The sequence below is a fragment of the Gambusia affinis genome, linkage group LG01 (genome assembly GCF_019740435.1).
Source record: "Gambusia affinis linkage group LG01, SWU_Gaff_1.0, whole genome shotgun sequence".
NCBI classification, from domain to species: domain Eukaryota; kingdom Metazoa; phylum Chordata; class Actinopteri; order Cyprinodontiformes; family Poeciliidae; genus Gambusia; species Gambusia affinis.
The window spans coordinates 18011496-18023921 of NC_057868.1; the positions used below are offsets into that span (position 1 = coordinate 18011496).

Sequence of the window (12426 nt, forward strand, 5' to 3'; positions counted from 1 at the left end):
TGCACAATATTAACCATTAAACATCAATTTGGCTAATGGGTTTTGTGTTCAACCTTAAATTGGCCATGTTACACATGCTAAATTAATAGTAATTTGAGGGTAATTAAGCCTAATGGTAATTGCTTTCCTTCAGATATGATGGCATTTGTATTGGGTTCCAGATCAATCAGTTTCTGCTTCGTTTGGTGGTAATACTCTTTTTTTTTTTTATTTAATGTGGGAGGACAAAGCAATGGGTGCACAAGAAGGAGAGGATGGGGGTGGGGGGGTGCACACACACCACACACACACATCAGAGCGCAGGGGGCAGGGTCTGAGGCTCCTGCAACCGACTCTGGTGAAAAGGTCTGTGTGTGGCGGTCGCTGCTGTTCTGGGCCCTTTCTCCTCAGGAGCCTTTATGTCCCGTCCTAAGACAGCCCGATGACAAAGAGGCTGGAAAAAGGAGGGAAAGTGAGGTGGATGGTTCCCTTTTTCCAGCCCCTTTCTGCCTAATGCTGCTTTCTTTTCAAGACTTCAAAGGCTCCAGTGCTTGAATGCTTGTCAAGACTCAAACCAAGGCTGTTTGGTCATAGCTTAGGCCAGGCATGCAGGACGACAAGTTTAACAGGGGGTTGTGGAGGTCAGGGGACACTTAGAAAACACACTGTTTGGCTTCATACATATTGCTAAAAAAAAGTATGCAAATTGGAATTATGAGAATAAATTTGGTCAATGGAAACATGGCAATTTTGATAAAACCCACATTTTTTGATAAAAAAAAATGGAAACTCTGATTTTCCTTCACATTAGTCACGTGGTCAACAAACAGATGTTCCTACAGGTGAAAAAGACGAAGAGATGGAGGATCATGATTTTTAAAGATTTATCATGTGAACAAATTTATTCAGGTGAAATTTTAAGTGGGTTCTTTTTTTTAATAGAAACACCTCAGTAGTGAAATAGAATTTTTTTTCCCATAATAGTGGAATATTGAAAAGGTTTTGAGTGCATGTGTGTTGGAAACGCAGCTACTGCTGGTCCACAAGTTTTTACCCAACGGATGATACTGCAGCATCTGTCACCCTGTGTATGAATCTGGTCTAAAAATGATTGTTACATGTGCTTCATGCTTTACGTTTGTTGCTGAATAACTGCAAAGAACAGCAAGGAATTATCACATATTATCACATATTAGTAATCACACACACACATGTGCACACACACATATTATCCAACAGGATAAAGGTCACACAAACACAGGTTATTATTGCATCAGTGTGATCTCCCTACTTTGATACTGTCTTGATTTAATAAAGTCAATCACTCAATTACGATACCAACTTTAGACACATCTGCCCTAGCACATGGAGGAAGCCATCTTCTCAACATGGTATGCCAGAAATGTCGAGACAGGATGTGGAAAAATAAAATAAAATAAAATTTAAAAAAAAATATATATATATAAACACTAAGTCTAAGGGTGCCTCACACCAGCCTTGTTTAGTCAGCTTTAATCAAACTGTAGTTTCTTTCCCTAGAAAGTCCGATTCCCTTAGAAAAGTGTCAATGTGCAATCAAAGTCTGACCTAAAAAGCGAACTGTGGTCCGTCTAAAAACCTCACTTTCTGTTTGGTTAAAGTCAACTCTGGTGCAGTTTGAGTGGATATGTGAACGCTAAGCAGGCCAGAGACCCCTCCAAAAGCAGGAAGCAGACCTCTGCACAGGGCATTCTGGGTAAATACTATCAAAACGAACCTGCAAGTCTAGTGCCAGTGGGAGAAATGGCTCATGGTCTTTTAGCAAAAACAAAAGAGAAAACCTAGTGCCACTAAAATCTCAGGCTACATCATCTTTGTTTACATTTGGTGAAGAAGGAAGTTGCACTCAGTGTCTTCTTTAAAGGTTTTAGGAGTGTCGTCTCCTTCAGTAGTTCTTGGGGCAGCGCCCCCACAGGTGAGGGCGGGAACAGGTTTTTCAAATGGTTTAGTATGTTTGATGCAAAGCAGTGGTAAAAAAATAACCACACAGCTGCTGAAAATGGAACAAATGTTGTAATTTTGGTCCCTAATCAAACCAAAGCTACTGGACTATGTGGTGTAAAAACACCTTAATGTGAGAGATTAAAGAGATTTTGTAATCTTTTTATGTTTAAGGATTATCCAACCATGTAGTAATAAGACAGCAATGCTCTGTCAGAAGTGGTCAGTTAATAATTTGCAAAATATATGGGGAACCATCAATTTAGAAATGTAAGATATCTGGTCAAATCTGATCTAATTGTGCAGTATCAGGATCATGTTAAGGTAATGGAGCGTTATTTTTCTTTGCCTCCATATACCAGCAATAAAAGGCTTATCATTGCTGTTAAATTCACATTTTCTTCAGGGATTATTTATTACCCACATTTAGCAATGAGAACTGTAACTAGAGAATTAAATAACTTCCAGACTGAAAGGCTATTGGAAATTTCACACTGCAGTTGGGCAGCCGACTCTTTTTCAAACAGTCCAATCAAAGTGTCTGTCTGTCAGTAGTTGATTTTAGATGAGAACACATTTTAGATGAACACTGTAATCTTGTTGGTCTTTCAGACGAAGATCATTTATACAGCAAAATCATCCAGTCAGCTTCTCTGCTCATCTCTCTCTCCTATCAAGTTACTTTGAAAATAAATATCTCTTTCCCACTGTGGGAAAAAAAAAACTCCACTAAAATTCGCAGCTCATCTGCTAATGCTCCATTTAGCTTTCCAAGAAAGCAAGCCATCTTGGAATAGAAACACCAGGAGGATAGATCTGTGTTTGGATTACTGTCCGGCTGAGGGGTGTAAGTGTCTCTTATCGAGTACGATCCCATTAGTAGAGTAGCACTTGCCAGACTCATATCCTGACTTACACATTTATGCATGCACTCTCATTTAAACAGCCACATTTTTTTTGTAGGACTGAGGATGTGTATTGTGTACGTGAGGACCAAAACAGGCGCCTCACCAAAGTGCTTCCACGTGTCCACACATAACAGAGCCACTATAAAGCTCAAGAGCAGTTTTGTCCAGCACTTTCTGCTAATAAGTGGTTTTGGGATGGAAAGCATTTCCTTCCTGGCCTTTCCCCTCCACAGTGCTCTATTAGGGCCCTATCAATCACTGGATCACACGCTAAAACTCTTTCTGCTACTCATGTCTGCTGGCTTTAGAGTAATACTCACAACAGCCAGAAGTCCGTTGAAAGGCTGTTTACATCGTTTTAAACAGTGTGATTGTGAGCGTGAGTGGGAATAAAAATAGCAATAGATATTTTGTTCCATATAACATAATAGGAGTGTAACCGGTAAACCTTTTGTGGATGCAAACTCGGCTAAAAACCAACCTACTTAGAATTGTATTTGAAACGTAATCAATTACAAATTTATTGATGGAACTTGACTTATTGTTGTGTTTTGATTGTTGATTCTATGTTGCATTGTGTTTCTGTGTTTGATTTGATGTAAAGCACTTTGAAATGCCTTGATGCTGAAATGTGCTATACTAATAAAATTTGATTGATTGATTGAACTAAAGTTCAATTTTAACTTTTTGTTTTAACTTTTTGTTAAAACTGTCATCCTGTCATGACAGTATGTTATGAGAAAGATCATCTGTGAAGAGATCGATTTCCTCCACCTCCTCACTAAGCTACTATTGCCAGCTGAAGAAAGAAACAACCAATCAGAGCTTGGAGGCGGGTCTTAGCGCTATCAATCAACATCATGCATTCACTGCTCAATGTTGTAATTGCGGAGATACAACTTACCATTACAGAAAAATTGTTTATCCGCTGTCATCGTCTATGTCAAATAGGGAGAGCAGAGAAACATTTAAGGTGATTGACAGCATTAAGACCCGCCTCCAAGCTCTGATTGGTTGTTTTATAGTTAGCACAAGGAGAAGGCAGATAAGCTTTATTTTTTCACAGACTGTTTCATATCTTAATGCATAGCGAGAATTTCAACAAATGTACTAAAACTATATATATATATTTTTTTTTTTATAAAAGTTACATACTGGAGCTTCAAGGGTTCAGTTTTTTTCAATGTAGTTTGAAGAATGTGTTTTGAAAACTTTTTGAAATATGTTTTGATCCTCTTGGTCTCATCCTTCAAGTCTTGTTTTGCTGATCTCCACATTACTCTAAGTATCAGTCTGAAGTATGGGCGCATTAAGCACTCGATCCTTGATGATAGATTGAAATATGAAACCAAATTTTGAAAAAGGCTTTCAGATTTGGCTCCATGGTGTCCAACTCCTTCCAACTTGCGCACAAGCTCACACATTTCCACTCTCTGCACAGTATTCACAGTTACATAACACTATAAAAATACCAAGTGCTAGTCTGTGTGCTTGGGAGTTTTTATAATTAGGAAACCTCCATGAGTCACATTACAAAGGTGGCCATGAGGGATTTTGACATTTTTGCAAGTTTACACTCAGAAACCTGTGCTTTAATGCTGACTGATGAGTAAATGTTTTCACATCCATTGGTCCATATCAGTAAATAGGTGCATATTTTAAGTTAGGTTTTGTTGAGATCTTAAGGAAATCAGCTAAATACAGTTGATAACTCATGAGTGTAAAAAGGAGCTCAGCTCATAAAACGACACGAAATGAAGCACAGAAATTTAGCAATATCTTGGTGAAAATTTTGAAAGGTTTTCCAATCAATCAATCAATCAAATTTTATTTGTATAGCACATTTAAGCAGCAAGACATTTCAAAGTGCTTTACATTAAATCAAAATGCAACATAGAATCAACAATAAAAACACAACATCAAGTCAGATTCCGTCAATAAATTTGCAATTGATTACGTTTCAAATACAATTCTAAATAAGTGGGTTTTTAGTTGAGATTTAAAGGAAGTCAGTATTTCAGCTGTTTTATAGTTTTCTGGAAGTTTGTTCCAGATTTTTGGTGCATAGATGCTGAATGCTGCTTCACGTCGTTTGGTTCTGGTTCTGGGGATGAAGAGCAGAACCAGAACCTGAAGACCTGAGAGTTCTGGAAGGTTGATACAACAACAGCAAATCTTTAATGTATTGTGGTGCTAAACCATTCAGTAATTTATAAACTAACATCAGTATTTTAAAGTTTATTCTTTGAGCTACAGTTACAGTGGAGGAACTTTAAAACTGGTGTTATGTGTTCTATCTTCTTGGTTTTAGTGAGAACACGAGCAGCAGCATTCTGGATCAGCTGCAGCTGTTTGATTGATTTGTTGGACAGACCTGTGAAGACGCCGTTACAATAATCAATACGACTGAAGATATATAAGACTGTGACTAATAAACCATAATAAGGTCTGAGATGATAGTGGCCAACAGAGGCTAATAATTTACCACTAACAAAAATATAAAGCTCTCAATTTTTCAGAATATACATTGTGATAACTGCATTGCATTAATATAGATTTTTCCTTCACATTAGGAGAATTTAGAGAGAGAAATCAAAACCTCCTTTCTTTATTCTAGAAATAAGCCCATCAGGGTTAAAAGTTCCCACTATAAAAGAACAGGTGGCTGCTGTACTCCTAACCTCTCCTTGAACTTTCCTTTCTTTTGTCTGTACTCACCATTTTTTTTTCTCTCTCCTCTGTGAGTCTCTTTAAGTGTCTTTGCCACTCAGTGTCTAAATCTAGCCATCTCTCTCCCTTTCATGTCCCTCCTATAGTCCTCACTTTCCTGGATTGCAGAATTCCCGCCACTTTTCCACGTTAGTATGCAGCTTCTGAGAGCAACCAGCATGCTGTTGGTGTGTGTGTGTGTGTGTGGGGGGGGTGCATGTGTGTGTGGGGGGGCATGTGTGTGGGGGGTGAGTGAGCAGGAAGGTGAATTAGAGAAGCTGGCAAGGTGGAAGAAAGCTTGCAGTAAGAAATGAGAGAAGAAGTTGATTTTGAAAATGTGTGACATTATATTTTAACTTCACAGATTACTAATCAGGATGAAGAAAAATTAATCTATTTAGTCTAGAAATTTAAATATATTTTTTGCTTTCTTAATTTGCAATAAATGAAACTAAACAGATGCGCTTATATATATAAACACAGAGCTGGTTTTTCAGGGAACCTAAATGTCCTCCATCATAAGTGACTCAGAGAGAACTGATTTCATGACCCTGCTACCCACGGTCAGCAGCAGCAAAGCTCCGGACATGAAAAGAGGCATTGATCACTCAAGTGACCACATTAACTTTTAACAATACACGAGCGAAGTTGTTCACCCAGACGCCTGGTATCTGCCATTGTGGTCAGTGGCATAAATCAACCCCATAGGGGAGGATGTTGACAGAGGGACTGGCTCCAGAGGCATCACTTCAGGGGTCAACAGCACTAAATAGGACAGGATGACCCCAGAAGAGCAGAAGCAGAGGAACCAGAGGAGTGGAGATAGTTAAGTTTAGAAAAACTATGGAATTAAGAAATGGAAAGAAGGAAAATCAAGATGAGGAGAAGTGTGAAAAATAACAGCGGATACAGTCTGCTGGTTGGTCTGAAAGAACGAGAGAGATCATCAGAAACTGGAAGGAAAAATGTGTGAAAGGGTTGGGTCAGAAAGAAAGCAGAAGAGTAATGGACAAAATATTGAGAAGCAGAGGCTAAAATAAAGTGAATGACCTTAGGAAACTGGGAATAGAGTCACTTCCAACTTATCCATGCTATATGAGCCTTACTTGCTCATGTGCTTGTGCTTAGCATTGCAGGCTAATAGTGACACATCTCTTAGCAAGGGCTGACAGTTCTAAGTATTATTTAAGGACACTTATTAAATAGATGGCAACCAAATTGGATTTTGAGTCCGTAAAAATGTCAGACTTCCTGTCTTTATGGTTCTTTCTGCTGATTTTTACTTTTGAAATCTTGAAGTATAAAAACACTGCATCCTTCAACTAAACAGTTTGTTGAAAGATGGCAGTTCTGCTGGCCTGACATGTTCATATGGATATAATTATAAAATGTATCATTTAGTGAGATGGTATTCATCCTGAAATGTTTTATATAAAGTTAATATAAATGCTCCTGCTGAGATCTATGCAGTAATAATGGATGAAAGTACATATTACACTGTACAATTTATTCTTATAAAATCATTTTGATTTGGTGCCTATATTAAACATGCCTCTGCAACTTACTGAGAAGATGAATATACTTCTCCTCAGAGATATAACAATATTGATAAGATTTAGTGTTATTATTTGTTTATTATTCTGCTTTATCATTTACATGTACTGAAAGAAGACATTTGTACTTGTTCTCATGTCAGAAAGCTACCTCTCGATGCTCGATAAATTAAACTGCACCATCTGAACGGGTAAAACAGCATGAGGCTAAATGTGTACAAAGTTCATTTATTGTCACAGTGTCTCCCTCGCTCTAATTGGTGAGAGTTAATGTGTGCATATGTAAAATGGCAATCTATGAGACAAAATGCACATGCATATTTCTCTCACCCAACCGGAGTGCTAATGATGACGGTAGTGCTTCAGTATATCGTATATAAACCTCATCTGGTAATGAGATGAGGAGCACAGGGAGAAACAGACACACGGCGCGTGATTTCTCATGTGGGGGTTTCAGCACACGGGTGTGTTTATGTGTTTGCGTCGCCGCATTTTGCTTTTTGAATCGAAGATGGGCAATTAGTGGGGAGGAGAGGAGAAGGTGTGGCTGGGGAGAGGTAATGAAGAGGAAGAAGAGTCTTCCTCTGCGCTGACACTGGTAAAGCTCCTCTCTGTTGTGTGATTGGCACACACGAGCAGCTCACACAGCACCTGCACTGTCTGACTTGTTTAAAGAAACACGCTTTGTGGAGCATCCTATCTCTTGTTAGCTCTAAGTCAGCGTGCTTTCACACCGTGCTGCTGCTTACCACACACACACACATACCCCACACACACACATACACAGGGGCACCATATGGGAGGGAATTAGGACAATTCCAAGGGCCCCTGACCAACAGGGGGCCCTCCGCAATTTTTTTTTCTTCATAGAAATTAAATAAAATGGGGCCCTGTCAATTACAAGATTAATCATAATGTGTTTTCTAAAATTGTTTTTAACAGTAAAAATTTAATTAACCCACACATCTATATTTGCAGTGAACCCCCTGGATCTGCATGAAATGGTTCGTTCCTGCTTGACAGTGTTCAGCAGCAGACAGTAGAAGACAAGAATGACTGTGGCGGTTATTTTGCTACTAAATAAAATTTGAAAATCAGGTTTTCAAAAAAATTGAGAGATAAGAGAGAGAAAAAGACAAGAGTGTCAATTTATAACCCAGTTTTTCTCCAAGAGAGGTGAGTAGCCTGTATGAGATTATCAACCAATCAGCACCTTACACAGTAAAAATGCCAGTGTTGAAATCTCAGGTGTAGTGTTAAAAAAAGAGTGTGAGTGTTGTTTTGACACCACACAGCTTTAAAATAACACTGCCAGTGTAAATTCCGTAAAATTCGCGTTGTTAAATTCCAGTGTTAATTGGTTGGTGTTGCTTAAGCCCCGCCTTCGCGTAACGGCTGCAGAGTTCGTTCTACTTTCTGTCGTCACGCCAGCAGTCAGTCGATCGGTACGGCTTCATTTCGCCACGAAAGACACAATTCTTTCCTAAAGGTAAGCTAAATATTCATATATGACCATTGTTTCGTTGTAAATGTGCTTTTTAGTTTGAGACTTCAAAGAGTGCACGATATTTAACTAATTTTGCATGGAAAATCCACCAAATTCAAGGTCCCGCCGTTTTGCCTAATCTTTGCGAAAGGTAAATTTGAATTCTGTTATATTTGGTAAGTTCTAGTTGTCGTTTTAAACCATGGATAATACTTGTATATCTGTATTATTTGAAATATTGGCGATGTGTGTATCTAAAAAGCTAACTTTGCAAACGGCTAGCCTCTGAGAGGATATGGGGATGTTTTTTTAATTTCTTGGCGAAGTTGTTCCTTACGTTAAGGAAGCAGTTAATTTTCCGTAAAATAAAAAAAGTTTTTAATCCAACATAAATGTCGAATGTTTTCAACTCTTTATATAATTTATGGACTCATTGTGGGTGTTGTCTGGTTCGTCAACTTTGCAATACACTTTTGAGAGGGGACGCAAAAGAGAGCGAAAATAATAAATCCCCATGTCCACTATAGGGCTCCGTAGACTGTACCAGTAGCAAAGCAAAAGTATAAAATGCCACGTTACGGCTAGCCGATATGGTAGCAGATTCTGACTAGCTAGCTAGCTCAACACTCTAGCTTGGATGAAGTTTATATAGTTGACAGAGCTGATGTGTTCAAAGTGATAGTGGAAGTGATATATCTGAAAAAACATAATTATTAACATAATGATCATTCAAATAATTAGTAATTGCTGAGAATGGGTTTTCTGTTCATAACCTCTCCTTAATTGGTGTGAGTTTGTTTAGCCCCTATGTGAAACAAGTGTATTCTTTTTGAATTGTGTTTTAGGAGAGTCCCTCCTGTCAATGTCCGCATCACCTGTGCCCTGGGAATTGTCACCCTCTTTCCCAGTTTGAAAAATAATTGCTCACCAACTGGCTATGTGAGTACCTGAAGATCTTTTTCACAATGTGGATTAACCATGTAACTGTCCTTTTGAATACAATGTAATTGACATTTTGTGGTTTCTGTTCTGGGATAGGAACATTTCTACGATCCTCAAAGTGGACAGGGCTACCTGGCCTATCGATTGAAAAACGTTCAGCGTAACACTGCAAGTGACTTTAAGAGGAACTCCCTGACTGCTCATCAAGGCGGCCAAAGAACTACGAGGCAGATCTCAACATCTGCCTTGTAGATAAGCAAAATAAGCAATGTCCATAATGAAGCATGCAACAGACCAGGACGTTGTTAAGGGGAAAATGAAGGCAACATTCAAGCATAGACAGAATATGCTACATGATCTGGATCAGTCATCACTCATCTTGGATCACTTCCCAAGATTCTTGGATACACCAGGCTTGGTGAGAAACTCCCAGATTTGATTAACTGAACTTTTGAATTGAGTTTTTTGATGGTATTTTTTCTTCTGTTAGATTGAGCAGGACTTCATCATGCTCTTTGGAGAAGACATCTTGGGGAAGTTTGTTGCAAGATGGCCAACGTTCTACAAACCAAAGGTCATCACTGTCAGCAAAAGCCTTGGACAGAGCGTTCACCTGGATGACCTTCTGTCTGCTCAGGAGGAATCAAGTGATTATGGTATGTATTGATAGATAAATATGTTCAACAGTCTTTTCTATGTATATGCATTCTAAGCATGGCTTGTTATGATTTTATCAGAATGGGACAGTGACTTGGCAGCCATTCTCCTGCTGGTTCATCTCTTGCCTCCAACCGCCAAAGGGAAGAAACATGTAAAAGTTAGTGCAGCTGAGGCAGCTGATCGTGTTGTGAAGTTCATGAAGGTATGTTTTTGACATGAATTATTGTGCTTCACTTACTGTAAATTGATCTAATTTTTACAAGACTGTAAAATGTAAAGTCATTATTTCGCGTTATTTGTATTGTAAATTTATAGTTATTTTTGGAGGGGTTGGGAGAGATCAGGGTTAATTTTATGACAAAATGGAACAAAAAATTGGTTATGGGAAAATAATGGCACAAAGAATTGTATGAGCCCATTAGAAATTATCTTTTCACTTAAGCTCACAGGAGTTTCCTTGCAAGTCATATCCCCTTTTGTGGCATGTTCACAGCTAAAGGAAGGTGGAAAATGTTCTTAATTTGTTGCTAGTGAGGGACTAAAATCATTATTTCTAAAGTGCTGTCTTTTAATCTTAGGTTGGAACAAGCATGGCGACATTCCTTGGCAAAGTTGGATCTGCACAGCCCTTCCTCCTCTGCGTTGGAGAGAAGAAGAGCAGTATTCTGAAGTTCTACATCCTAGATCAGAAGCCCATTCCTTGTGCGCGCAGACTGCAGTGGCTGCCTTCGATGAACTTTTAAGGCACACTTTGTGTTTGCTGTGTCCTACGATGCAACCCTCCTCAACTTCTACACATTCATCCAAACAACAGTTTATGGGATTGATGCGGCAACAGCAAAGGAGAGCCCCAGAGTCGAGGAAATCAGAGTGAGAATTAACTCTTAAATATGCCAACATGTTACATTTGTAAGGTTCAGCACAGAAATTCTTCAACTCTTTTTCAGCGTTTGAAATTTAGTCATGCTTTGTATCCAGGGCACAAATTGCGTTTGAAATGTGGAGAACAAGGCTGTTCATCTGTTTTTTACACGTATTCTGGGTACAAAAAGCACTTGATGAAAGCACATGGAGGTGCTATTGCTATAGATTCTGTTTATGTTGACAATGTTGGAGCAGATAGTGCTGAGACTGATGATGTTTGTGCTGATGACACATTGAGTAGTACTTCTGTTAGTCAACAAAGTCTTCCTAAAAAGAGGCAGTTAATGGACATGTGTAGCTCTGTTATTGCCCAAGATCAAACATCTGGACTTTCTGAAAATATTGTGCAGTCTTTAACTTGTTCAATGGAAGAGGTTGTTAATGATGTTCATATTCAAGCACAGAATGCTGTTCTTGCATATCTTTCATCTGAAGTGAATGAGCAAACCTTAAAGTCAAAGAATGTTTTGAGAACATGGAAAATCTATTCACACACCTTAACACTGTTTTGTATGAGCTGTGCATTGAAGGTCTGTAATACTGAAATGGGTTTAATAAAAGTTGAACTTTCAGTTTCTGTGTATTGTTTTGAATATTTTTTTACCACTGGATTTGGTTGATATTGACACCTTGTGGGGTCAATTATTTACCTTTTTAACACGATATTATATTTGAGGTTAACACTACACTAGTGTTACTTTTGACAATATATTTTAACACCAACACCGTTGTAATGTTAATGTGACACTCCATATTGTTGAATATTAACAATATCTGGTGTTAATTTAACAAAAAAATGGGTGTCAAACTTTTAACACTTTGAAAAGTGTTACTTTAACACCAGCTGACTTGGACACATATAGACACTTTGTGGGTGTTAAAATTAACACTGTTGGTGTTAATTCACCACCGCCATTTTTACTGTGTAGCTACAGAATACTCTGCCTCCATTTCACTAACATTTAATGAATTAAGAAAAACAAATTACCAAGATATTCATATATTGAACTTATCCCACTTATTGTGGATGCTCAGTCTAGTTAGCATAGTTACCAATGATGGCAGATAAACGGTTTTCCTGTAATCACAAGTTGTTTCTCCCCCTTTAGAACATTTAGCAGTGAGTGAATGAGGTTGATTGACAGCGCTAAGGCCGTCCTACTGGTTCTGATTGGTTGTTTTGGCCGGAACGTTGCATTACTTTAACCCAGCAATAGTAATTAGGGAGCAGGTGGAGGAGATTGATTGTTTTCACAGATTATCTGTCTCATAACAAACTGTCACG

At 38.5% G+C, this 12426-nt stretch overlaps 1 protein-coding gene across 1 annotated transcript; it reads left to right on the forward strand.

Moving 5' to 3' along the window:
• The first annotated feature begins 8366 nt into the window (after window positions 1-8366).
• On the forward strand, window positions 8367-11713 carry LOC122830304. Its single transcript, XM_044115551.1, has 6 exons — window positions 8367-8618; window positions 9461-9554; window positions 9654-9975; window positions 10048-10213; window positions 10295-10419; window positions 10796-11713. The coding sequence occupies exons 3-6, from the start codon at window positions 9826-9828 to the stop codon at window positions 10958-10960; spliced, it is 606 nt and encodes a 201-aa protein (XP_043971486.1). The 5' UTR covers window positions 8367-8618; window positions 9461-9554; window positions 9654-9825; the 3' UTR covers window positions 10961-11713.
• Window positions 11714-12426: the final 713 nt, after the last annotated feature.